The sequence below is a fragment of the Delphinus delphis genome, chromosome 19 (assembly GCF_949987515.2).
Source record: "Delphinus delphis chromosome 19, mDelDel1.2, whole genome shotgun sequence".
NCBI classification, from domain to species: domain Eukaryota; kingdom Metazoa; phylum Chordata; class Mammalia; order Artiodactyla; family Delphinidae; genus Delphinus; species Delphinus delphis.
In genome coordinates this window covers 52381358-52406586 of record NC_082701.1, presented here as the reverse complement: position 1 = coordinate 52406586, position 25229 = coordinate 52381358, and the positions used below count along the sequence as shown (strand labels likewise).

The window sequence follows — 25229 nt, the reverse complement described above, 5'->3', positions numbered from 1 at the left end:
CAGGGAACATTCCTCCATATCATTAAATATTCACTGAAAACACAATTTTTTTTTTTTTTTGCGGTACACGGGCCTCTCACTGTTGTGGCCTCTCCCGTTGCGGAGCACAGGCTCCAGACGCGCAGGCTCAGCGGCCATGGCTCATGGGCCCAGCCGCTCCGCAGCATGTGGGATCTTCCCGGACCGGGGCACGAACCCGTGTCCCCTGCATCGGCAGGCGGACTCCCAACCACTGCGCCACCAGGGAAGCCCTGAAGACACAATTTTAATGGTGCTTAATAGTGCATCATATGAATGACCATGATGCACTATGATTTAATCATTCCCCTCTTTGTACCCTTTAAAAAATGTTAGGGATTTTTTGGGTTTTATTTTTTTTTAATTACAAAGACTGCCCTTTTGTTCCATCTCTGATTTCCTTGACTCACTCCCTAGAAGTGGAACTACTGGGTCCAAGGGCTAAGTTGCCTTCCACTTCCTGGAAGCTAACTCCCTCATTTTACACATAAGGTAGGAAATAAAGCTTAGCAATAAGGTAGAGGCCCCAGGGTATCCATTTAGGTTGGTAGAAGCTATCACTGAACCCTGGGCCTCTTCCACAGTTAATGTTGAAAAAGCGCTGATAAGTTCTCCTGTTCCTCTCAAGTAGTTTGACTCAGCAGCTTTCTCATTTGTTGAAAGTGAAACAATGAGGGACTGTGCTGTGCTAGGTCAGCTTCCTTGCAAAGTAGGTTGCTGCTCACGGGAGCAGAAAGGAGTATGGAATAGGACTTGGAAAAATCTATAAAACAGACTTGACTACAGCTTTGCTCTCCTGCTATTGAAATAGCATAGCTCAGTGATGCTTTACTCCTGAGTAGCGTTCTACTGTTTAGAAATGGAATATGGCTGTCACTCTCTTAATGGCATATCAAAGCCAGTGGTAAGCTCACTGTGTAATAGAAACAGCCGGTGGTGACTGTCTCTGAATGGGTTCTTTGCTAAAGTTAATCAGCTTTACCACTTTTTTCTCTCTGTTCCAGTTCCACAGCCTCTGTCATGGCATCACCATCCTCTTGGGCCTAAAAACTCTAATCATCTCCTTTTTCCTCACTCTTCCTATCAGATTGTTCACTGATCTCCAGTATTTTTTTTTCTTTTCTTTTCTGCCGTAGCCCAATCCTTTATAGCCTTATGGCTTACAGAGAGTAAATATTGGTGGCTGGTTACTGCGTTGAATGGCTGGAGAAGTCTTCTACTGATCTCTAGCCACTCTTCTCTCATCCCCCCAATGATTTATGTACGTGGAGTTCAGGTTACTTTTCCTAAACTAGTATTTTAGGTACCTGTGTGCTTGATTCCATCATGAGGTTGCCCATTACAGCTAGGCCAGCGGTTCGCAAGCTTTGCTACAGATTGAAATCACCTGGGGAACTTTACAACTCCTCACGTCCAGGTCAAACCCCCTGCCAATTCAATCAGAATGATGCCTGGGGTAGGAGCCGGGATTTTTTTTTTTTTTTTTTTAGGTCTTCTCTGGTGATTCAACTGTGTAGCAAAGCTTCAGAAATGCTCTTCAGAGCTCAAATGAAAGCGTGAGGATGATGAGGAAGACATCTGGGGTTTGGGCATCAGCGTTTCGTGTAACCTCTTCCGGGCCTCACTCTATGTGTACAAGTATCCCCTGCACCTCTCAAATTCTCTGCTAAAAGTCAAAGCTTGTCCTGCTGTTCAAGGCTCTGCAGAAACTAGCTTCGACTCATCAGTACCATTTTATACTTTACCCTCCTACCCAGGACCACCACTCAGCCGACCGTGCCAGGCTCCTACCCTCCCTTTCATCTTTGCTTGTTCCCTGTGCCTCTCACCTCGTCTAGAATGTGCTCCTCCCTCTTGTGGGAGTGAGAGGCCTGCTTTGACCTTGTGGTTCAGCCCAAGGTGTAACCTCGTGGCCCAGCCTTATCAGATCTGTCTCGGCCAACAGTAATTTCTCTCATTTCCGAGCTCCGGAAATATGCACTCGCCATTTATACTCCGCGTTTGGCAGGAGGTGTGTTGTACCTTGTTATTGATTTTCATACGTGTGGTCTGGGACCACAGAGCCAGACCAACCTCTTTTCATAGATGACAACATGCAGGGAAAAAGAGGAAAATGTGGCAAAGCTGAGACCAGGACCCAGTTTTTCTTATCAGCCTCCCTCCTACTTTCTTTTTCTTTCTTTCTTTCTTTTTTTTTTTTAATATTTATGTATTTACTTTTGGCTGCCTCACGTCTTAGTTGTTGGCCCACGGGCTTAGCTTCCCCACGGCATGTGGGATCTTAATTTCCTGACCAGGGGTCGCACCCGCATCCCCTGCGTTGGAAGGCGGATTCTCAACCACTGGACCACCAGGGAAGTCTCCCCTCCTACTTTCTTAATTGTCTTATATCACCTGCTGTCTTTTGGGATGCATGAATATATGTATATGAATGATGCTACTTTAGATTATAGCGGTGAGTTGCCAAGGATCCTACTGTTAGCGAACCAAACTTGGGTTGACTCGCCGGCATGCAGCAAAGCCAATCTACTGATACAATGTTGTGGTGAAGGAAAGTGCAGCGTTTATCGCAGAGCACCAAGCAAGGAGTCTAGTGCTAGTGCTTAAAACATCTGAATTCCCTGACGGCCTTCAGGGAAAGGTTTTTAAAGACAGGGCGGGGGGGGGGGGGGGGGGGTGGGGTGGGAGGCTTCCCTGGTGGCGCAGTGGTTGAGAGTCTGCCTGCCGATGCGGGAGACACGGGTTCGTGCCCCGGTCCGGGAAGATCGCACATGCCGTGGGGCGGCTGGGCCCGTGAGCCATGGCCACTGAGCCTGCGCTCCGCGACGGGAGAGGCCACAACAGGGAGAGGCCCGCGTACCGCAAAAAAAAAAAAAAAAAAAAAAAAAAACGGGTGAGGGAGGGGCTTTGTGGGGTCGTGATCAGCTCGTGGACACTCTTCTGATTGGTTGGTGGAGGGGTAATTGGGAGTCACTTTCTGTTTCCCGTTGGTCTGGGGTCTACGTGCCTTTTGGGCAGCATACAGTTACTTCTCCCACCCGGCGGGGGTTTCGGTATCTGCAAAGCAGCTCAAAGGACACGGCTCAGAATATTATCTACAGCCCTTGAGGAGTAACCAAAGGTCCTTGACTTTAGTGGCTAAACTATTATTATTTTGTTTTGCTTGACTGTTTTCCTGCTTCTCACTTCTCTGATTAAATTTACTCTTTGGAACTCAGGGAAGCCCTAGGAGACTAAAGCTTTTCTATAGACGAGAGGCAGGAGGAGGACAAGGGGATGGGGGTCTGTTCCAGGAAGGCCCCATAGGGTTCTGCTCAGTTACACTACCTCATCGGATCCTTATTAAATTTAAAATGTACAGCTCTTAGCATAGGACCTGGCCCAGATCAGATACTCAGTTGTTAGCCATAGCTGTAATTACTGTAGTAAGACTCCTAAGGGAAACGACTGGAGATTGTTTATTTTTCCTTCATTCAAAGACATTTGCCAGGTCCCCTCATTGTTCAAGTGATATGTGGGAATTCAGAGATTTTAAGAAATGGATTGCTTATTTTTTCAGACAAAAATTGGAACATTAGGTTAAACAGATTTTAATATTTTTTTGAAACTTAAAAATATTTATTAATTCATTTATAATAACAATAATCAACCTATTACATGTCAGTATAAATCATGTTTTTAACAGAAAATATCTATATTTTTCAAAACAAGAGAAAATAAGTGAGAAGAGTGGCGTTGTTTTACATTAAGTTCTTTTTACATAAATTTACGTAACATTTTTTTTTATTCAAACAGAAAGTCACAAAAATTATAACCATCCTCATCAGTTCACTCAGTCCCATGTAATTAATTCTTTTTTCATCTTGATCTTTTGTTAGCACTTTTATGAGTTCATCAGTTTTCCATTAGAGTTCTGAAAATGCTTATTCATTCAGTTCAGCCGTATAGTCAGTTACCAGAAACCTGTACTTGTCAGAGTCTTTTCCATGAATTCCTTGAAGATGAAACCCTTTTATAGGAACATTTTGGCAAAAGCATCAGAGTACACCCAGAACTGTCTGTAAATGACAAAAGACTTAAAAATGACCACGGGTAAAGATTTGATGAAAGTTCATAATAATGCAATTGACAAGGAAATTTAGTTATTTCTGAGATATACATTTTAAAGTAATAACTAGAATTATGACTTATAACATTATACCAGAACATATAAGATTTTTAGGAATTTCATGTAATGTCTGAAACATTTATATTAACATATTTCCATACAAATAACCCAAAGAAAGTTTAGTATTAGTTTTTTTTTAATTTTTTAATTTAATTGTATTTATTTTTTTATACAGCAGGTTGTTATTAGTCATCAATTTTATACACATCAGCGTGCACATGTCATTCCCAATCGCCCAATTCAGCACACCACCATCCCCACCCCACCCCGTGGCTTTCCCGCCTTGGTGTTTAACATTAGGTTAAACAGCAGATTTTAATATTTTTTACTGGGCACTCCTGGAAAATAGGTTCATCGTATATTCATAGTCCCTGCCTTTAGGAGAGATGAAATGTGTGTACACACTTAAGTATTTTCTGTAAAACAGATAAAAAGGCTGTAAGCGAAGGAAAAAATAAGGGACTATTGGGGATTGATTGTGAATCCTTCAAAACCCCCAACACTGTTGAATAACAAATAGAAGCTCAGGACCTGCTTTGAGAGAATTCTGGTAAGCTTAGGAGTCAGGTGGGTGTGTGTCCTTTGACCCCAGAGCATCGTCTTACCTGCTGATCTGTGTAGCTCTTCCCCAAATAGCTGCTCACCTGGCCTGCCACTCTCCATCCCTTTATCCAGCTTTATTTTCCTTCTTAGCCCATAGCAACACTTGACATACTATGTTTTGGTTTGTTTGATGCCTTTCTCCCTTCGCTAAACTCCTTGAAAGCAGGGACTTCGTCCATTTTGTTCCCTGCTCTATTCTCCAGTGCCTGGAGCAGTACTCAGCACAGAGGCGGCCCTCCAGAAATGTTTGCTGAATGTTTTGTGAATGAACGAATCTGTATGCTTTATCAGCGGTCAGATAGCACAGTGGCTAGGAGCAGAGGCTCAGGGCCAGGCAGCCTTGGTTTGCAGCTGGTGGTACCCATAGGGCAAGTCGCTCTACCTCTTTGTGCCTCATTTTCTCACATGTATGATGGGGATGGTGACCCACCTCCCAGTGTTCTTGTGTGGATTAAGTGAGTTATTACAAAGGAAGCTTTCAGAATTGAGCCCAGCCTGTACTAAGTACCATTCAACCCCTGTTGCCATTACTGTTACAATTACCATCCTCCCTTCCTGTTTGCATTTGTGACTGTTTGCATTTCAGAATTACAAACGGAAACTTAGATTATGCAGAAATTTCCTTTAAAGAACCTTCAACATTTTTCTCCCTTTATGACTTTGATGCAGGTTCTCCACCTACGATTCTACCTGCCAAATTGCACAAGAGATTGCTGAGAAAATTCAACAACGAAATCAGTATGAAAGAAATGGTGAAAATACAACCAAGGTAAGACCAGGAATGAGTACTTCAAATGATTTGTTTGAGCTCTGAGGTCTGAAAACCCTCCCCTTTCTGACTCTGTGTGTATGTGTGTGTATAATGGCCTTTATGCTTACACATGTCGAATTGACATTACAACCAATCAGTTAATAGTTATTTAATCACTAGGACTAAATGAAGCATGACATCTCTATAATTTCTCCTACTTTACCTTAAAAAGTTTCTAACAATTTCATAGTGTAGTTCCAAGGTTGGCACACTTTCCCCCAGATGGTAAATCTGTCAGGCTTTGCAGGACAAGAGGCCAAGTTCTCACCTCTTTGAGTACCCATTCTCGACAAAAGGATAATAAACTTTTTTGGTTTTTTACATTTTACATTTAAAAATGTAAAAAATCATCCTTCGCTTGTGGGCTGTAAAAAACAATGGTGGGATTTGGCGAGGATATATGGTTTTTAGAAAACCGTGAGTCCATGCCAATACTTTTGATTCTAATCCAACATTCACAGGTTTCTTTGTAACTTCCCCATTCTAAATTAGTATTTTCCTTCCTTCTCCTGCAGTGAGAACCCAGGTTTCCAGAAGCATTGATATGTTTTTGCTCATTTGGTCTCTCTTAGAGTTTACAGAAAGTAGTTTCAGAATCATTACACAAGGGCCACTACAGACAATAAGTAAAGTTTGAGTTTGTGTCTTTATTATTATTTTTTTTAAATTTAGAATATCCCCCTAAGGATACTGAGGTTATTCTGTTCTAAAGCTATTAGAATTGTTTCTTTTTTTTCTGTGTCTTATGCTCTCCTTTGTATCTATTGATATTCATTTTCAGGGTTTGCTTTTCTTCCCTACCCTTGCTGATACAATTTTTAATATGTAGAACATTTACATAGTTCAGAAGTCAATATTATATACAAAGGTATACTCAAAGTCTTGTCCCCATCCCACTCTTTTCCATGCCTTCTTCACCTGCTTCTTAGAGGTAACCTTTTTTAAAATTAATTTCTCATTTATTCTTCCTGTGTGACTTCTTGCAGAAGTAGGCATTCAGGTGTGTGTGTGTGTGTGTGTATTCTCATTTCTGTTCCTTTGACACAAAAGTTACTCTTTTGTATCTTGCTCTTTTCACTTGATAATATATGATAGAGATATTAATGCACTGAGATCTTCTCAGTTTTTCTTTGGGCCTTATAGTCCTCTATTGTGTATACTCTAGTTCATTAACCTGTCTCCTAAGAATGGGCATTTAGAGTGTTTCCAGTCTTTTGCAGTTATGAATAATGCTGCAATAAATAGCTTTGTGATTTTTTTTTTTTTTTTTTTTTGTATTTGTATTTGTGGAGGTTCTTTTAAGGGTGAATTCTCAGAACCAGGGCATATGTGATTTTTTTTTTACCTGTTGCCAAATTCCCCTCCACGGGAGTTGTCACCTTTGGCTTCACAGCCTGGCCAGCAGAGGGCGCTGTCAATTCTCTGAATTTTTGCCAACCTTATATAAGTGAGATAAAATATTTTAGTGTCTTCATTTTTTTAATTGAAGCATAATTGACTTACAATATTATATTAGTTTTGGGTATACAGCATAGTGATTTGATATTTCTTTTTTTTTTTTTTTTTTTGCCGTAAGTGGGCCTCTCACTGTTGTGGCCTCTCCCGTTGCGGAGCACAGGCTCCGGACGCGCAGGCTCAGCGGCCATGGCTCACGGGCCCAGCCGCTCCGCGGCATGCGGGATCTTCCCGGACCGGGGCACGAACCCGTGTCCCCTACATCGGCAGGCGGACTCTCAACCAGTGCGCCACCAGGGAAGCCCAATATGCATTCTTAAAATCACTTATGCCATTGAACATCTTTTCATGTATTTATTGGATGTTTGTATTTCTTCCTTTATGAATTGCCTGTTATATACATGTCCTTAACCTAGCTTATTATTTCTTAATTTCCAAGTGTTCCTTATATATATGTTAACTGAGCTTTGATTAAGCTTTGATCTGGCATATTTGGTACAAATATTTTTTCTATTAATTTGGATTTTGATTTTATAAATGACTTTAAAATATATGTATACACTTTTAAAAAATTTTATTTGAAATTATCACTTTTTATTTATGGCCTTTTCTTATAGGAGAAGGGGAGATACTGCTTAGAAAGGCCTTTCACACCCAGGGATTATAGAAGTACTTTGCCTAATAATCTAAATTTTCCTCTTTTTTATCTTTTTTTAAAACACATAAGTCTTTATAATATTTGAAATTCATTTCGTGTATTGTAGGCATCTAATTTTTTCCCATTTGCTAAATCATTAATCCCCCCCAAATATGAAATAGTCCATATTTCATTCACTAAGTTCTTACACAACTGCACTGTTTCTGGACCTTCTGTTCTGTTGCACTAATGAAGCCATTGGTAACTGCCAGCATCATACTCTTGTAGTTTTTTGTAAAGATTTAATATCTAGTTGTTTAAGGCCCCCTTAGTTACACATATCCATGATCTTTCTATATTTCCCTTCATTTATCCTCCTTTTAGAGCAATTTTGCATAGCTTTATTGAAAAGAATTTTGGGGGGCTTCCCTGGTGGCGCAGTGGTTGAGAGTCCGCCTGCCGATGCAGGGGACACGGGTTCGTGCCCCGGTCCGGGAAGATCCCACATGCCGCGGAGTGGCTGGGCCTGTGAGCCATGGCCGCTGAGCCTGTGTGTCCGGAGCCTGTGCTCCGCAGCGGGAGAGGCCACAACAGTGAGAGGCCCGCATACCGCAAAAAAAAAAAAAAAAAAAAAAAAAAAAAAGAATTTTGTGCTGTGCCTCAGTTACCATCTCCTCTCCAATAAAAGGACTCCAAATAGGATTTTGGGTAGATGTGTAGTATATTTATAGACTAAACTGGGGAGCATTTACATTTTTGCAGTATTGAGTGTTTCCTTTCACTCATTCCATCAGCAGTATTTCCTGCAGTTACTATACACCAGGCACTGTGCTAGATTTTTTTTAGATTTTGTTGATATTGTTAATGATGTTTTAAAATCATTTTTAAAAGTTCTCCCTATTACTTGAATTTAGGAATGCCCTCGATTTTTTCGTTTTGTGATTAATCACCATCCTGAATTCTTCATCTGTTTCTAGTCATCTTTTAGGTGATCCTCTTAACTTTCCCAAACAGACTGTTATCCGTCTGCAAATAATGATAATTTCATTTCCTTCTGTCCAGCCCTTATGTATTTCTTTAACTTGTCTTATCATGTGGGTTAGAACTTCTAGACCAAAGTTAAATAATATTGTAGTTAAGGCAGCACTGACTGATTTTTAGTTTTCTTTGTTTTTGTTTTGTTTTTAATTAATTTCTCCCATGCTGTGTTAATCATATGTTTAGTCTGTTTTTAGTAATTAACACTGTTAGCTTTATTATTAGATTTTCTAACATCAAACTATTCTTAAATTACTCAGATAAATTCTACTTGGTGATGGTATATTGTCATTTTTAATGTAATTCTGAATTTGCTTTGCTAAAATTTTTTAAAGACTTTTACATTTATAATCCTTAAGGGAGATTGGCGAGTAGTTTCTTTTTTTCTGTTATCTCTGTCAGCGCTTGTTCCCAGGGTTGTGTTAGCTTAAAATATGAATTAGGCTTTCCATCCTTTTCTGTGCTTTGGAAAGCTTCTGTTAAATTATCATAATGGGACATTTCTTCTGATTATGAAAGTAATAGTTTTCTTATAAAATATTAAGAAATCCCACTCCTTAGAGATAACTACCCTTGATGTTTTGATGTCTTTAGGTCCTGGGTTGTTTTTTCTCTATGTGGATGACACTTCTTTTTATGACTTGATTTCTTTTTCTTTTAATAAATTATGATGGGTATCTTTCTATGTTAACAAATATAGATTTCAGTCATACTTTTTTTTTTTTTTTTTTTGGCCATGCTGCGCCGCATGTGGGATCTTAGTTCCTCGACCAAGGATTGAACCAGCGCCTTCTGCATTGGAGGCATGGAGTGTCAACCACTGGACCGCCAGGGAGGTCCCCAGTCATACTTTTTAATGGCTACATATTCTTTCATCTGTTGAATGCTTTTGGTCTTTAATTTCGTAGATTCTTCTTAGACCTGGTGTGTGTGTGTGTGTGTGTGTGTGTGTGTGTGTGTGTGTGTGTGTGTGTGTTGTTCTTTTGTTCATTTGTTTGTTTGTTTTGCTCTTTACTTCTTGAGTGAGGAGGGATCTGCTTTCCTTGGCGTTTCCCCATAAACGTTGTGGGTGGTTTTTCTGTGGTTCCCAGGGGTATTAGAATAGTTAAGGTGAGATTTTTCTTGGCTGGTAAGACCTTTGAGGGTTGCTTGATGTGTGTAGCCCTTGGCCAGCCTCTGCTGTTGCGCTGTATTTTCCTTATGTGACCCTGCTAATCTAAGGAGAGAGCCCCTGCTTCCACTGCAGTTGTATAATTGCTTCTTTTAACAAGGTAGCAAACTTGTGAGAGTGCCTTTTTAAACATATCTCCAATTATATCCGCGGTCGACTGTGTTTACTTTACACGGGCGATTCTATTTTTCATATTTTTAAATTCCTAAGAGGCTTCCTCCCCACCTCTCCACCATCCTTTAAAAAGGCAGCACTTAGAGTCACAAACAAAACTTTACTCTGGGTTTGTAACTTGGAGAAAATTCACACCTCCTGGAAAAAGAGTCCCATGCGGTCAACACTCCTCTTGTATAAAAAGGACACCCCGCTATAAAACTTTTTAATGGGTTGTAAGTGTACCAGTGTGTTTAGGGAGGAGTGGCCGGGATGGCAGTGGGACTTGACGTCTTGTTCTTTGCAGCATGGTTGAGGGAACCGTGGGGCTTTTGCTGGTGAACAAAGACTGGGGACATGCAGTTTCCTGCATGGCTCCGAGGTAGACAAATAGGATCCGAGGGTAGATGCTCAAGGGACAGAATTCAGCTGATTGTGAGGGCATAGTGACAGTTTCCAGTCAATGTCAGGGTTCAGGTGTGGACCGGCTCACCAGCTGGTCAGGTCATAGGTCTGGGTGTGAGCATTAGGTGGGTGGCTGGCCCAAGTGACTGTTAAGATTCCGTACAGCCCTGAGGTTGTCGTTGCAGCCTTTCTTTGATTGAATCATAGTTTGTAAAGCAGCGTTTACATGATATTTTTAGGAGACCTCACACCTCTGGACTAGCATTCTCAGGCTGTGTTCTTTTCTTTTCAGCTTACCGTGACAATCAGAGCTTTGTTGCAGAAACTGAAGGAAAAGATCGCCCTTTTGAAGGACTTATTGCTAAGAGCTGTGTCAACACATCAGATGTATCCATGTAAACATTTCCACCTCTTGCTAGAGTGGGAGGACAAGCAGTCTTATTTTAAGAAAGGAAGGAATCTGGGCCACCCAGATTTTTCCACAGCTTGAGGAAGACCTGGTTTCCAAAATATTGCCTATAATCTCAATTTCTATTTTAAGCGTCTGTTACATGTTTTACAGTGAATATGCTGGCGATGCAAGACACGCGGCAGGAGTTAACTTAGTTGGGTGTAACCTTAATAGTGCGGGAAGCTCATGCTTTCTGTCAGTGCTGTATTGACACCGAGCCCCATGTTGCTACCTGTCTAGACTGCCTTGAAGGTGGTCCAGCAGGAGAACTTCCATGACACCCTTGAATTGTGATTCTGCTTCTGTAGTTCCCAGAGTTTTGAACGATTCGTTTTCTTTTCTGAGAAGCCAGTACCAGTAGAAACGACGCATTTCCCCCCAATTATGTAGATGATTGAGATGTTACTTCTTTGCCTTGTTGTTCTAGAGGTCCAGACAGTACCCCTGTTTTGGGAGTTTTGTGGGGTAGGAAACACTTGCCTGAAGCAAGTTATGTCATCACCTCAGCCTCCCACCAACAATGTCGAGAATTAAAATATTTCTTTCTTTTTTTTTCGGCCGCGCCATGCAGTGGCTTGTGGGATCTTAGTTCCCTAACCAGGGATCCGACCTGGGCCCCGGCAGTGTGGAGTCCTAACCATTAGACCACCAGAGAACTCGCCAAAATATTTTCTTTCTTTCTTTTCTTTTTTTAAGAAATTCATAATCTGATCAATTTAGGAAAATACACTTGACCTGTTACATAAACTAATCCTTTAAATCCGAGTTTAAAACTGACCTCAAACTGGCCCTCTCTTACCTTTTTGTCTTTAGTTTGTATCAAACTTTGGTATCTCGGGAAATGGTTGTTATTGCCCAATTTTAAACATGGGAAAATGTAGGAATATAGCTTTTTAGGTAAAACAATAGAAGATGTTTGAAAATATATTTTTCTCCAAGTATCACCACTGTATGTCACCAGGGAGGGTGGTTTAGATAGTTGCATGATTTCCAGTGTGCACTTATTAAAACACTAAGGTTTTAAATATAAGTTTAATTTCAGTAAACAATTGGGCCCTTATTTTTAACACAGTTGGAATATTCTGATATGTTTAGTTTGTAACTTTACCCTCCATCTGGCATCATTTGTTACTGCACAGTCTATTATGTAAGGAGTTTTTATTTTATCAAAATGCACAAGTCTTAATATATAGACCTCAAGTTGGTGGAGCTGTGCTCTCCACTTTCAGTACTAAGTACTTGGAATTCTGCACATGGGATCGAGGTGTGCAAACTCATTTTAATATTACCTAAATCACATGTATTAGAAACGTAGTTAAATATTGTTTCCCAGTGTAATATTAATAACTTTATTTGCTGATAGGTAACTGATTATTATTCATCTTATAATATTTATGTGCTACACCTATAGGGCAAGAAGATATAAATTAATAACATTTACTTTTTTCTATTAATAATTTCTGCTAGTTATTAATTATGGGGTGTACCAAGCACGCCACGGTAATAATTGACTTTATTTTTCTAAATGCTTGCAGTCTGACCATATTTTGAAATTTCATAGACTCTGGTTTTGTGGTGATCTCAGAATTTGCTGAATGAAACACCAGGCATTTGAAAACACCAGAGGTATTAAATACTCTGAAAATATGAAATATTTATGAAAATATTTAAGGACCATCATGTGAATAATTTAGAATTTCCCAGGAGAAATCAAAAACTCGTCTGGAATATAACAGCTTTCTTTAAAATGTAATAATTTTTTTCAAATAATTGGGTCTATTTCTACTGCAACTGCAACCAAAACTAGGGATGGAATTCAGATAATCCACCCCATGGGGGCGCTCATAAAGCTCTGTATTTTCAGGGAGACCATTTCTTAGATAGAATGGAAAGGAGGCAGCTGAACCTTTACAAAAGAGGTACTGAGGCCAAAGCAAACTTGCACCTCAAGTCACTGATGAAGTTGGAAAGAAAGGACAGCATTGCAGCAGAGGAAATTTTTTCACACCGAGGAGAAGAATATTTAAGAGCTTAAGTAACTTGCCCAGACCCCACTGCTAAGAAATGGAAAGCTAGGATTCCAACGCAGGGCTGTCTGAACCCAAAGCCACTTGTTTAAAAGCTGAATTCTACTTCAGTGATAGAATACAGTCCACTGTCACGTGGCCTGTCTTTAACTAGAGTTCCCTACTGCTTGGCATGTTGCTGTAATGCCAAGACAAATCTTGTTTATAATGCAAATCCTCAAGACCCTTCTTAATCATCAGAAAGATTAAACAGTCTTCACTGTGGTTTATTAGGTATACTTTATGATGTTGTAATTCTTAGAAAAATTTGTGTCCATAAATCGCCGGGAGAGTGACTTTTTAATCCTTTTTCTTGAGGCATAATTAATGTTGGGTGACTTTTTTAACGTGAATATTTGAAAGCCACATTTCCTTACTGTGTTGGGTAGTTGAGTTTATGGTACCTTACTTAATAAATTTATGCCTTTCTGCATTCGTGAAGTTTTCCAGAGAACGCTAGGAGTTGCCAGAAAGATAAGTCCTATGAAAATGCCTTCCAAACAGTTAAATTCTGGGAGGTTAGGCCTAAGATGTTACTGCTCTTTCCTGAAAAAGTATTTTTCTCTGGCGAGAATAAATGTGAAAATGAAAGTGGCGTGCTTTCGAATTGGTTAACTTGCAATTCATAATTGAAAGTCCTGCAGCCAGAGAGTTGAAAATTGCTGAAATACATTAACTTCTGTTCACGGTGCTTCTTGGAGATGGGGATTATAATGGCCTCACCAGCTGAGAAAAGGTGGGTTTACAGGAGGGCGCATAGGAAATTTCAGGGAATGCTAAAATTATTCTTAGAATTAGCTTTAAATGAAGCTTGTCTTTTTGTTGGGTTTTTCAAAGGCAACACTTCTGGTACTTTAAAAAGAATTTTAAAAAATCACTTTACAGAGGGGTTCAGTATCAAAAGGTATTTTGGTCTCTTGGGAGAAGTCCTGTAGAAATAGTAATAATTATTATATTTTGGTCGTGCCATACATCTTGTGGCATCTTAGTTTCCTGACCAGGGATTGAACCCAGGCCCCCAGCAGTGAAAGCACCGAGTCCTAACCACTGGACAACCAGGGAATTCCCTAGAAATAATTTTTTTAAATCCATAAATAACTCTGCTCCACTTTGTATTTTTGGGGAAAAAAAAGATGCGCAGACAGATAGGTAGATGGCAGGATAAATGCCCCAATCACCGTGTAACAAACCTGGATACATGTAGGTGTGGAGAGGCTCACTGGATAGATTTTAGGGATAGCCCCTCGGGGCTCCAGTGGAGGTGAAGTGGTTCTAAAACACTGCACTGGCCATGACAGTTTTCACTGGTGTCTGCTATTGTGAGAAAAATAAGGACAAGATAATTTTTATTTCAGTAGAAATTTTCTGATTTATAGTCTGTTTACATGGTTCTCTCTAGTTTTGGGTATTAACATCTGCTTGCTTTTTCATCATGATAGTAAAAGTAGATGAGAGTTTTGTCTATTGTGGGTTTTGGAATGTCCATAGATGGCAAAATTGGTCTATATAAATCCCCCCATCACCATCCCCGCAGTTTGTTTGGAAATACTTCTGCTCCATGAAATCCAAAAGTCTGGGCACCATTGGAATACTGGGAACAACATTGGCTTTGGAGCCAGACAGAACTGAGGTAGAAGACCAGCTCCATCACTTCCCCAAGGCCAGAGAGCAACGTAGCCTTTCTTGACCTTAGTTTCATTCATCTGTAGAGTAGGAATAATCATACTTGTTTTGCAGGTTGTTGTGAAAGTTGAAGAAAATATATTTAAAGCATCTCACAGGACAAGCCACCCCCATAATTGTGGGTGTTAAATAAAAGATAGTTATTAACCCTTTGTGGGCAAGTTACTTCTTTGTGCCTGTTTTCTCATTTGCGAAATAGGGATAATCAAAGTACACCCGGCTTATGGGATTGTTGGGAGGATTAAATTATATGCATAGAAGGTGTTTCACATAAAGTAAGCCCTCCTCGAGGATTAGCTGCTACTTACTATTTTATCATTGTTAAAATTACAGCCATCTTGGAGAATTTACAGGTAGTCCTTTTATGGAGTTTATAATCAAGTAAGAAGGGTATATCAAAGCACACAGACAGTGATAGTATTAAGATACTACTTGCAAAATATGATCGATCAGTGCTTTGAGGAAGATAAGGACCTGGTCAGGTACATAATAGATATTCAGCAGAGTTTGTTAACTTAAAAAAAAAAAATAGTAAAATGAAAGGGATGAAGTACTATGTGAGCCAGAAAAACCTTCTGTCCTCTGGGACCTTAAACTGTCTCTGTGCAGTCCTTCTTGCAGCAGTGGGAAGTAATTATGCTTCTCCAGAGCAATTAATTTGCACGTAAGACTTGCCTAAATTCTTAAGCCTTCTACCAAATAAGGAGAAACTCGGAGCTAGAGTGGGGGTGGGGCGTCCCCTGGGTCCAGCACCATCTTCAGCCCACTCCATCGTAGGTTGGAAGTGCTTCCCAGGTTATAGCAGAGAAACTGGGCTGAGGCACTTTGGTCATGGGTATTGGTGATATGAAATCAGGACCCAGTTTCATTTGCAGCATTGCATTGCCATGAACTGGTTATAATTAATTACATGTAACATCATCTTCTGTTTCCTTATTTGTCTGTTCTCTGACCTTCTTCCTTGGTTATTCACCACGTTGGTGGAAGAGGAGGTCCCAGTTCTGGCCACTGACTGTGTGCCCTGTGTTCTACTTGTCCTTCCTCACCCTGTCGTCGCTTCCCCCAACTACCATGAGACCACATCCATGCAGTGTCACCACTGCCTAGACGATTCTTTGACCTCTCGTTAACAGCAACTTCTGTATAGTAAGTGTGCTATGCAGAAGGGCTGTGCATCTATCCTCTTCAACCTCCTCTACCCTCCCCCCATCTCCTTATGCTCTGTTCTCTTAATAGGTTAAAATAAAAACAGAACAAAGAGGTAGAGTGAGTGTTCCTAACTGGACAGTTTTCCAGTTGTCCCGGATTTACAGGGAGTCTCTGGGAATATTCTGAATTAATATTACCAGTATTGTTATTAACAGGATGCTAAGAAGTGGCAAAGTTAAGTGAGCAGTACTGGGGGCCTCAGGGTGGAGGAGCCCCTGGAACGTTTGGTGGTCAAGCCCCACACGAGGTGGTAGGAAAGCCCTGACTTAGACTGGAAAGAGCTGGGCTCTAGCCCACTATTGTCATTACCAGCTGCCCAGGGCCCTGGTTTCCTGGTCAGAAGAACAAGAGACTTGGATATGCCTCTCCTAGCATCAGCTGTCTGTGATTCTGTTCTTCACTTAATAATCTTCAAAACATAATCACCAAGTTTTATTGCTCCTAAAATTGATGTTCTTTGTTAATTTATTCTCAACTAGTTTATATCTAATATCTGCTAAATTTAAAACTTGCCTTTATTGTTTTTATTAAAAAAGTACTTTCTACCTGTATAGTTCTTATTTTATTTTATCTTTTTGCGGTACGCGGGCCTCTCACTGTTGTGGCCTCTCCCGTTGCGGAGCACAGGCTCCGGACGCGCAGACTCAGCGGCCACGGCTCACGGGCCCAGCCGCTCTGCGGCATGTGGGATCTTCCCAGACAGGGGCATGAACCCATGTCCCCTGCATCGGCAGGTGGACTCTCAGCCACTGCGCCACCAGGGAAGCCCTATAGTTCTTATTTTTAACCAATGACTCTTCTCTCTCTTCCCCATCCCCATCCTATTCCAGCTCATTCTTTCATAGTTAATGTGTTAGTGGTTGGTACCTGCCATCACAGACTTTTCTAGGCATGAACAAATATATACACATGTAAATATAAAACGCTTTTGACTACAGAGGGATCATATTATACGTTTGGTTCTGAAATTTTTTGTTAGTTAGCATTTGATAGAGTCAAACAGTCCAAAACAATATTGGATGGGAAGTAAGTCTCCCTTACACCCTGAATCCCCAGTTCCCTTTCCTTAGAGGCAACTCTTTCTGTATTCTTCCATAAATTTTAAGTGTATATACAAACATATATGTTTCTCTGATTTTTTTTTTTTTTTTTTTTTTGCGGTACGCAGGCCTCTCACTGTTATGACCTCTCCCGTTGCGGAGCACAGGCTCCGGATGCGCAGGCTCAGCGGCCATGGCTCACAGGCGTAGCCGCTCCGCGGCATGTGGGATCTTCCCGGACCGGGGCTCGAACCCGTGTCCCCTGCATTGGCAGGCGGACTCTCAACCACTGCGCCACCAGGGAAGCCCTAGATTTTTTTTTTTTAATGTATGCAGTGGGAGCATACTATTCACTGTTTAGCTCTTTGCTGCTTCTTTTTGTTTAACACTATTTTGGAGATTATTCCATACCAAATAACTTATGTAGCACTTAGTAAGTGCTCAGAAATGTTAATTATCATTATCATCGATACATAAAGAGCTTTCCTCTTCTCTCTCTCCCTTTTTTTGGGGGCTGCAAAACATACCACTGTAGAGGTGTGCTAGTTCCTTATTGACGGACCTTAGAATGTTTCCAATATTTGGCTATTATAAATAATGCTGCAGTGAACATCTTTGTTCCTACATCTTTGTATAGACATGTGAATATATCTGTAGGAGAAATTCCTGTTGAAAGAATGTGCCTTTTAAATTTTGTTATGTATATAGAAGGCAACGTGGCAATTGGTTGAACCTGTTTCCATTCCCACCAAGGATGTCTGAGAGTGCTTGGTTCCTTGCCCCTTTCCAGAACCGCCCTGTCTTAGTTTCTTACCTGATGGGTGAAAGTGATAGCATGGTTCAGTTTGCATTTCTTTTACTAATGTGAAACTGCATTTTTTTTCATTTGATTAGCATTATTGTTGTTTCTTTTTTCTATGCCCTGTTATATCCTTTGCGGTTTTAAAATTTGCCACTATTAATTTGTCACTTGTAATTTTACTTTGCAGATATTTAAAATTTTTATAGAGCCAGATTTAGTGTTTCCTTCATGGCCTCTGGGTTTTCATTCTTGACTAGAAAGATCTTTCGTACTCTAAGAGTATTAGAAAGTTCTCCAAAGTCATCTTCTAATGATATGGAATTTTACTTTTTATGTTTAAACCCTGAGCCAGTCAGATCTGTGCTTAGTTATAATATTGGATCATCGTTCAGCTTATGCTCGCTTGGATGGTTGGATAACTAAATCCCAACAAAACCACAGATTGCCAGAGTAGGTTGAGTGTAGAACAGAAGACAAGGCTAATCAGCATTGTGATATAGTTAATAGTTTTCCATGATTAAAATTCAGTTTTGTCCTGTATAATTCATGACACAGGTTCTGTCTCTCCCCACCCCCAGGAGCGTTTTTTTAGATAGAAGAGGCTTCTGCTTTATTGACAATTTGCCACTGATTCGAAACACATTGATATTTATTCTTGGTGTTGCATTGATCAGAAGGCTAATATTTGGCCCTTTTATTAGTACAGAGGAAGGACTTAAGCTCACTGTTTCTTAGTTACAGTTGTTACTTCACGGTTTCCAAGATGGGTTCTTAATGTCTGTAGTCAAGCAGGAAACGGAAAAGCGATGGTAGTCATTTTTCTCAGGAACGCGTGGCGTTCTGGAATGTAGAGAGAATGTATCCATTATTATTTGTTAAGTAGTCAAAGTCACTAACACTCCTTAGTTACATTGGTTTGGGGGGGATTTATGATTTTTCTAACTAATATCTGCTACTGGGGAACATTTTTGATGGGTTTATTTGCTTTTTTTGCTAGCTGGCCAGCTTTTTCTATTCAAAATGATCAACAAAAGTAGATTCACTGGGCCGTGGTTTTCCCACCCAGGGAAACGTACTTGATTCTGCCAAGTTCTCAAACTTCTGGGGCCTAAATGCAGGGTTTAATATCCCCTCTTGAAAGGACAAGTATCTAGTAATCCAGAAATCCAAAGCAGTGGTCTCCCTTTTACTGGAACCAGGAAAACTGTGGCCATGGATCGTGCCGGAGGAGGTGTGAGAGATGATCTGGGTGCCACATGAAGAAACAAATTCAAAAAGGTGAAGTAATTGGTTCAGGATCGTAGGTAAGGATCAAAATAGGACTAGCTGGCCTTTGGACTCCTAGTCGAGCGTGCTTAGTAGATTAACACATAAAAATATGATTATTTCTTTGTAATTCTGTTGAGAATTAAAGCTCATGCAATGTATTTAATGAGCCGATGGTAACAGCTTTTTAGAGCAAATCTGTTGCATGAAGTAGCCCTTTACAAAATATATTCCAGGTGTGTTCGTAGGTGTTCATTAACATGGAAGAAAGGGGGCAACATAGAAAACTTTTCTTTCTCTTTTTCCTTTTTTAGAAGAGTATCTTAGGGTATTAGTGTCCAGGAAAAACCCTTGACCACCGTGACCTAAAACTCAAAGCCTGATGACTCCCTGAGTCACATTGCCCTGTTGAGAGGAAGGACATTTCAGGGGTGGCCGCTGGGAGGAAAATCGTGTTTACCAACTGTGTTTCTCAGTGAAGGATCTCGTGTGGCGGATCTGTGTCAGTGTTTGTTAAGTCCCTCTGTGATGGTTCTGTCCAGGTCCTTTACTGGAAGGATCAGTGAAGTCTGAGGTTAGAGCAGGAGGAGAAGGTTGGTTCAGGCCTCTTCTGGGTAGGATTGATCAGAGCCTATAACAGTCCTTTCTGACTTGGAGAGCTCACTTAACGTAATAGGTCAAATGAGGTAATTCACCTGCTCTTGGACCTTAACGAGATGCCTGCAGAACTCAGCTCGAAGGAGACCGAAGACAAAACCTTTTGGATGATCTTGTAACTCGAGAGAGACTACTTCTGACATCCTTTAAGAACGAGGGTGCAGAACCAGATCTCATCAGGTACGATGTTTTCCTTTACAGGGTTTATGTGGTGGGTGAAATTTATTTGCAGAGATTACAGCTATTTCCTGAATGGCTTAATTTCTTTTTTTAAAATTTCTTTAACTAGTAAAATATAGTCTGTTCATTTATAGTGTTTGTCATTTTCTATGCAATGTAGTTTTCATTAAATTTCTAGATTTAGTAAACCAGATATGTTCAGCTGAATCCCATCTTGGAGGAAGGCTATTTAGGTAAAATACAAAGTCAGAAAATGTCTTTTCATTCTTTAGGTTGAGCTTTCTGCTATGTTAGCTGCCTTTTAAACTCTAGAAGTCATGTTCTTATCTGTGTTGGAAAATGATTTTTTAAAGATTTTTTTGATGTGGACCATTTTTAAAGTCTTTATTGAATTTGTTACAATATTGCTTCTGTTTTGGTTTTTTGGCCACGGGGCATGTGGGATCTTAGCTCCCCAACTAGGGATCGAATGAACCGGCACCTCCTGCTTTGGAAGGTGAAGTCCTAACCACTGGGCCGCCAGGGAAGTCCCTGAAAATGATTTTTTTTAATTGACTTGTTATAAAAATGTGTCCTAAAGGTTGTAGTCCATGGCTCATGGAATTAGAGGTGTGGGGCCGTTGGATTCTTCTCGCTGTTCTTTGCTGGAGAGTAATTCACACTCTACAGAGTTGTCAGCTGCTCTGTACCCGGCTCTGCTGGAAAAACCCAGAGAAGCGGTCCGGCCTTCCCAGCTGAGGTTAATGAAGTATAAATTGTGACATCTTTAGAACTGGCCTCCCCCCGGCTTCTAGAACTCTCTTAACGTCATTGTGGGAACCATCACAGATGAGATGAGGATAAAACCCTCCTCTCCCCGCCTTCCCCACGAGAGGTGATGATGCCTTCATTGTGGGGCGGCAGCTTGTTCCTGGTTAGGAGTCACACTGCTTCCTAGGGGCGGTGTTTTTTTTTTAAGAGGTTTTAACGAGGCTCAGCCTCAGACAATTAAATCCAGGGGCGTGGAGGGTGTGGTCCTAGAGGGGCCCCAGGTGATTCTGATCTGCAGCCAGTCTTGAAAAACCACAGCCCAAGGGCGAGCCGAAGAGGATGAAGCGGCTGCCAGTTGGTCCTAGCTTTCTCTGGAGCGTGGGATCCAAGGTTTGTGGAAAGAAACGTTGAAATTTGGGAAGCTAGATGAAACGTTGGAGCTGTTCGTTTGGAGAAATAAAAGCCAGGAGTTAGGGAAGGAGGAGCTGTGTCCTGGGCAGGGTTTGTAAGCGGACGCCGAAGCCTCCGGTGAGCTGGCTGATTCATCGTGGTGCCGGACACTGCTCGGGCGGATGCAGGAGTGAAGTGGGAGGGTGAAGGTGGGGATTCAGGGCTGGTGAAAAAGAACCGGTGAGCAAGGGGATCCGGGGCGAGGAGAGAGTGTCCTCTGTCAGGGCGGGTCTTCACATCGAAGTCCAGAAATGTAGTAAAGGTAGCGTGGGGCGGGAGAAGCAAATTTCGTAGGGGAGGAGGGGCCAAGTAGAGGTGATGGTTGGAGGAGAAGACACGGACATCCTTCTCTGTCGTGGAGGTGGCCGTTCTGATGACTAGTGACGGTGACTGTTAGGTGAGAGCCTCCTGTGTGTCAGGCTCTGCTTCTCTTCATTGTCGTTTAATGATTTTGAAGGGGCCCACTTGGGGCTTAGGTCTTTTTCCCCCAGGTTTTAAAACTTGAATATTAAAAAAATTGTGCATTCCAATAACTAAAATCATTTGAACAACAACAAAAAATGGCACCCTGATTAAACTGCATTTTACAGCCCACAGGACACCTTGAGACCAGCTTACTCTTTATTCTAGATTTCACTGCCGTCCCACCCAGCCTCCTGCTTCACCAACATGCAGGTTCTTTTCCTTTCCTGCCAGCCAGACAGGTGGATGGGAGAGGCGGGCGCGGCCTTCGTTGTCAGTAGTTTTCCATTCTTCGATGTGAAAAGGGGCAGCACAGTCATTTAAACTTGATCCGACCTCTTTGCATCTTACAAAGTTAAACAGCTACAAGAAGTAAGATAAGGCAGTGCTTGTGGAATGTACAGTGCATGTTGGCGGCGCGCACCTCCTTAGGGCTCGCCTGCTTGCTTCTCCTGTTCAGTCACTTCTTTTGAAGGCAGTGGATTTTTCTCTTTCGTTTCTGTTTTCTTCAATCTCGACTTACCGACTTTCTCAATCTCAGCCCTATCGGGTTTGTCCGACGTGGCTGCAGAGGAAGAGGAGCGAGTTACCAGCGAGCGAGGTCCGGCCTGCGCAGTGGTCGCCGCTCAGTCTGGGCCTTAGGTCTTCCTGGGGGGTATGGTTGATTTTTGGTTCCCCCCCTCACTTGGGTCGACGAAAAATAATAATAGAAGAGTCTTATTGGAGCCAAACTGAGGACGAGCCCGGAAGCCTGCTTCCCAGATCACTCTAAGAAATAGCTCCAGAGAAGCAGGGTTTTTAGCACAGTTTTATATCTTGTCAGAACAGAGTACGTTAAACAAGTCAGGGATACATTTCTTCAAGGTTTCAGAAAAACAGACCAGGATGTATACGTACAGCAGGTACAGGATGAACTTGGCACCTGGGAAGTGAATCTTATCAAAGGAGGATTAACGTTGGCGTCCCAGGAAGAGGGGCCTTTAATCTTTATTTTTAACATGGACGGTCTTTACTTCTGGTTAGTGTGCCCTTTCCTTTAGTGATTAAAACAGGTGTACAGTGTATATTTGATAGGCCGCAAACAGGCTGTTTCAGGTAGCGTAAAATTCAAGTTAACTCGTCTATAAGCCAGAATGACTTCTCTAGATCTCAGTATGTCAAAATTACTCCTATTGCTTGTCACCCCCATCTCTTTTTGGTCACCCCTCTTCTCTCCTGTGATAATCTGTTTGCTACTTAAAGCCCTGCCTGTTCACGTTCAGCATCACCTGGGTTTGTGTTTAGAAATGTAGTCTCAGACCCCACCCCCGCCCTACTTAATCGAATCTGCATTTGAACAAGATCCTCAGGTGGTTTGAATGCCCCTTCCAGCTTGAAATAGTGCTTTATATCACCTGTTCTTAATTGTGGGACTCAGCATCAGAATCACCCACGAGGCTTAAAAAACAAAAAAAGCGTCCAGACCGTATACTTGCAGAGTCTGAAAGTGTGTCTGGTGGGTGGCCTGGGTAGCCGTAACACGGTGGGGAGCTCCTCGGGGGTGGGTGGCAGGGTGAGAACCACTGCTTTCTCTCATGGGGTCCGAGAGATGAGCGCTAACGGCTTACACCTGCGTGTTTTCTGTGTGCCAGGCACTATGCTAAGCTGTACGTGCCTGCGCTCTAGATCTTTATAACATCCCACTTTACAGGAGAGAAGCTGAGGCTTGGAGGGGTCAGGTAACTTGCACATGATTCTAAGCCTAATCAGTCTCAGAGTTTGGATTTCCTCTGGATCTGTGTGTCTTCAGATGGGAACTCTTAACCGTTGCACCATAAGAAGAGCTGGACCAGGAATTAGAAGCGCTCGGCTCTGTTGCCTCCTAGTCAGTCATCTGGGCTTCAGAATCATTGACTTGAAAATGGGGGTGTGTGTTCTGCCTCCTTTTCATTGTTTGGACCAGGTGAGGTGATTGGAACGTGAAGGGCTTTGTAAGCTCTAAAGCCTTTACAACTACAAGATGAGTGCTTGAGGGGGACCTGGCCTCCCTGACCAGTCTCGTTTCATGTTCTGCCCCTGGTTCTCCTCCCGCCTATTCTCACCTCCCACGGCTCCTTCTGTGTCCCTTTCCTCAGTGCCCGGCTTGCTGGCTGTGGTCTTGATGGTAAACAGTCGCACATTGATTCTAGCAATGGAATCCATGATGGCAGCGACTTACCTTCCTGGACGTATTTGAGCTGAAGCCTCCTTAAGCCCAAAGTAAATGAAGCAGTAGGAAGATTTTAGGGAATTTAGCAGGTCAGTAGCAGAGGTGTGTCGGATGGAGGCCCACCCAGGCCTCTGAAGTCCTATCACCAGGACGCCCCCTGCTCCTCCTGTTTAATTTAAGGCTGATCCACCTGGTGGGCCTGCAGGTGTTGCTTATGGGTGAATGGTTGGTCTGGCCAGGGACAGAAAGACCAGCCTGAGGGGAAACTGAAGCAGGGGTAACTAATTCCTGAGGGTTTGCAATAATGAAGGTAACCGGCCAGGCTGATTTCCATGCCCTCAAGATGAAACTTGGAGGGAACCATAGATGTTTTATTCAGACACAGAAATCTGGAGTAATTCAAAGTAAGCTTGCAGAAGAGTTGACAAGCGTGTGAGCCCTGTAGGGAGACATGACTTCTGAGGATTGGCTTGATGAGGTAAAATGGATAGAGCAGACCGTGGTGGTCCACTCCAGGCACCACGGAATGCGCCCGAGAATGAGAAACCAGTGCGGCAATTAGATATCGCTCCCTGTGAAGAAAGTCCGTAAGTCACTGAGGTATGAAAGAGGAAAGGCAATGGTAGGTGGCCTGGAAGGTGAATTATTGGTGAATCCTTGTCGGGCTAGGATTGCTTTAGACCCACTGGACCCATGTCTGTATACCTGTCTGTATTAGTTTGCTAGGGGTACTGTAATGAAGTACCACAGACCGGGTGGCTCAAACAACAGAAATGTATTTTCTTACAGTTCTGGTGGCTGGAAGTCCAAGGTTAAGGTGTCACCTTCAGAGTCGGTTCCTCCTGAGGGCCATGACAGCAGGATCTGTTCCAGGCCTCTCTCCTCGGCTTGTAGATGGCCGTTTTCCCCTCTGTCTTCTCCTCTGTCATACCCGCGTGTGTGTCCGTGTCCAAATTTCCTTTTCTTACTGGATTAGGGCCCACCCTCGTGACCTCACTTTAACTGCCTCTTTAAAGAACTTATCTCCAAATATTGTTCCATTCTGGATTACTGGGGGTTAAGACTTCAACGAATGAGTTTTGCCGGGGGTGGGGGTTGGGAGGGATGGACACAGTTCAGCCCATAATTGTCCAAAAAGTAAGTCCTACACACATTCTAGGAGAATCTGATCGGTAAGGAAATGCATACAAGGTAAAACCGTTCTCAAATTCTTATGTAGAGGAAGCCCTGGGAAATTGCTCAAGGGCTGTGAAATGAACACCTACATAGCACTGCCCAAGCCCAGCTCGTCAGGGAGGATGGCAGCAGTGCAGAGTTGATGGAGGCAGGCAGTGCGTGTGTGGATGAGTGTGTGCACGAACACAGGTTAAACTCGAGGAAATTGCTAGAAGTAGACTGTCTTAGATTTGAGGTCAGAGTTTCCAGTCTTTGATTTCACCCACATGCCCATGTCAGAGTTATTTTTGCCTTTTGTTTTCAACCCCGAATCCCCACCTTTGAGTCCTCCCCTTCCTTCCCCAACCTCCCATACCCAAATAACTCTTGCTTGGACCTAGCCTTCTGAGG

At 42.1% G+C, this 25229-nt stretch overlaps 1 protein-coding gene across 1 annotated transcript in view; it reads left to right on the top strand.

Annotated features, from left to right (window-relative positions):
- STX8 (syntaxin 8) overlaps positions 1-25229 on the top strand; it is a 239952-nt gene that overhangs the window by 1541 nt on the left and 213182 nt on the right. The window contains exons 2-4 of the mRNA XM_059998072.1: positions 5459-5558; positions 10752-10846; positions 19703-19813. Coding sequence (XP_059854055.1) covers positions 5459-5558; positions 10752-10846; positions 19703-19813 — 306 coding nt within the window. The remainder of the gene's footprint in view (positions 1-5458; positions 5559-10751; positions 10847-19702; positions 19814-25229) is intronic.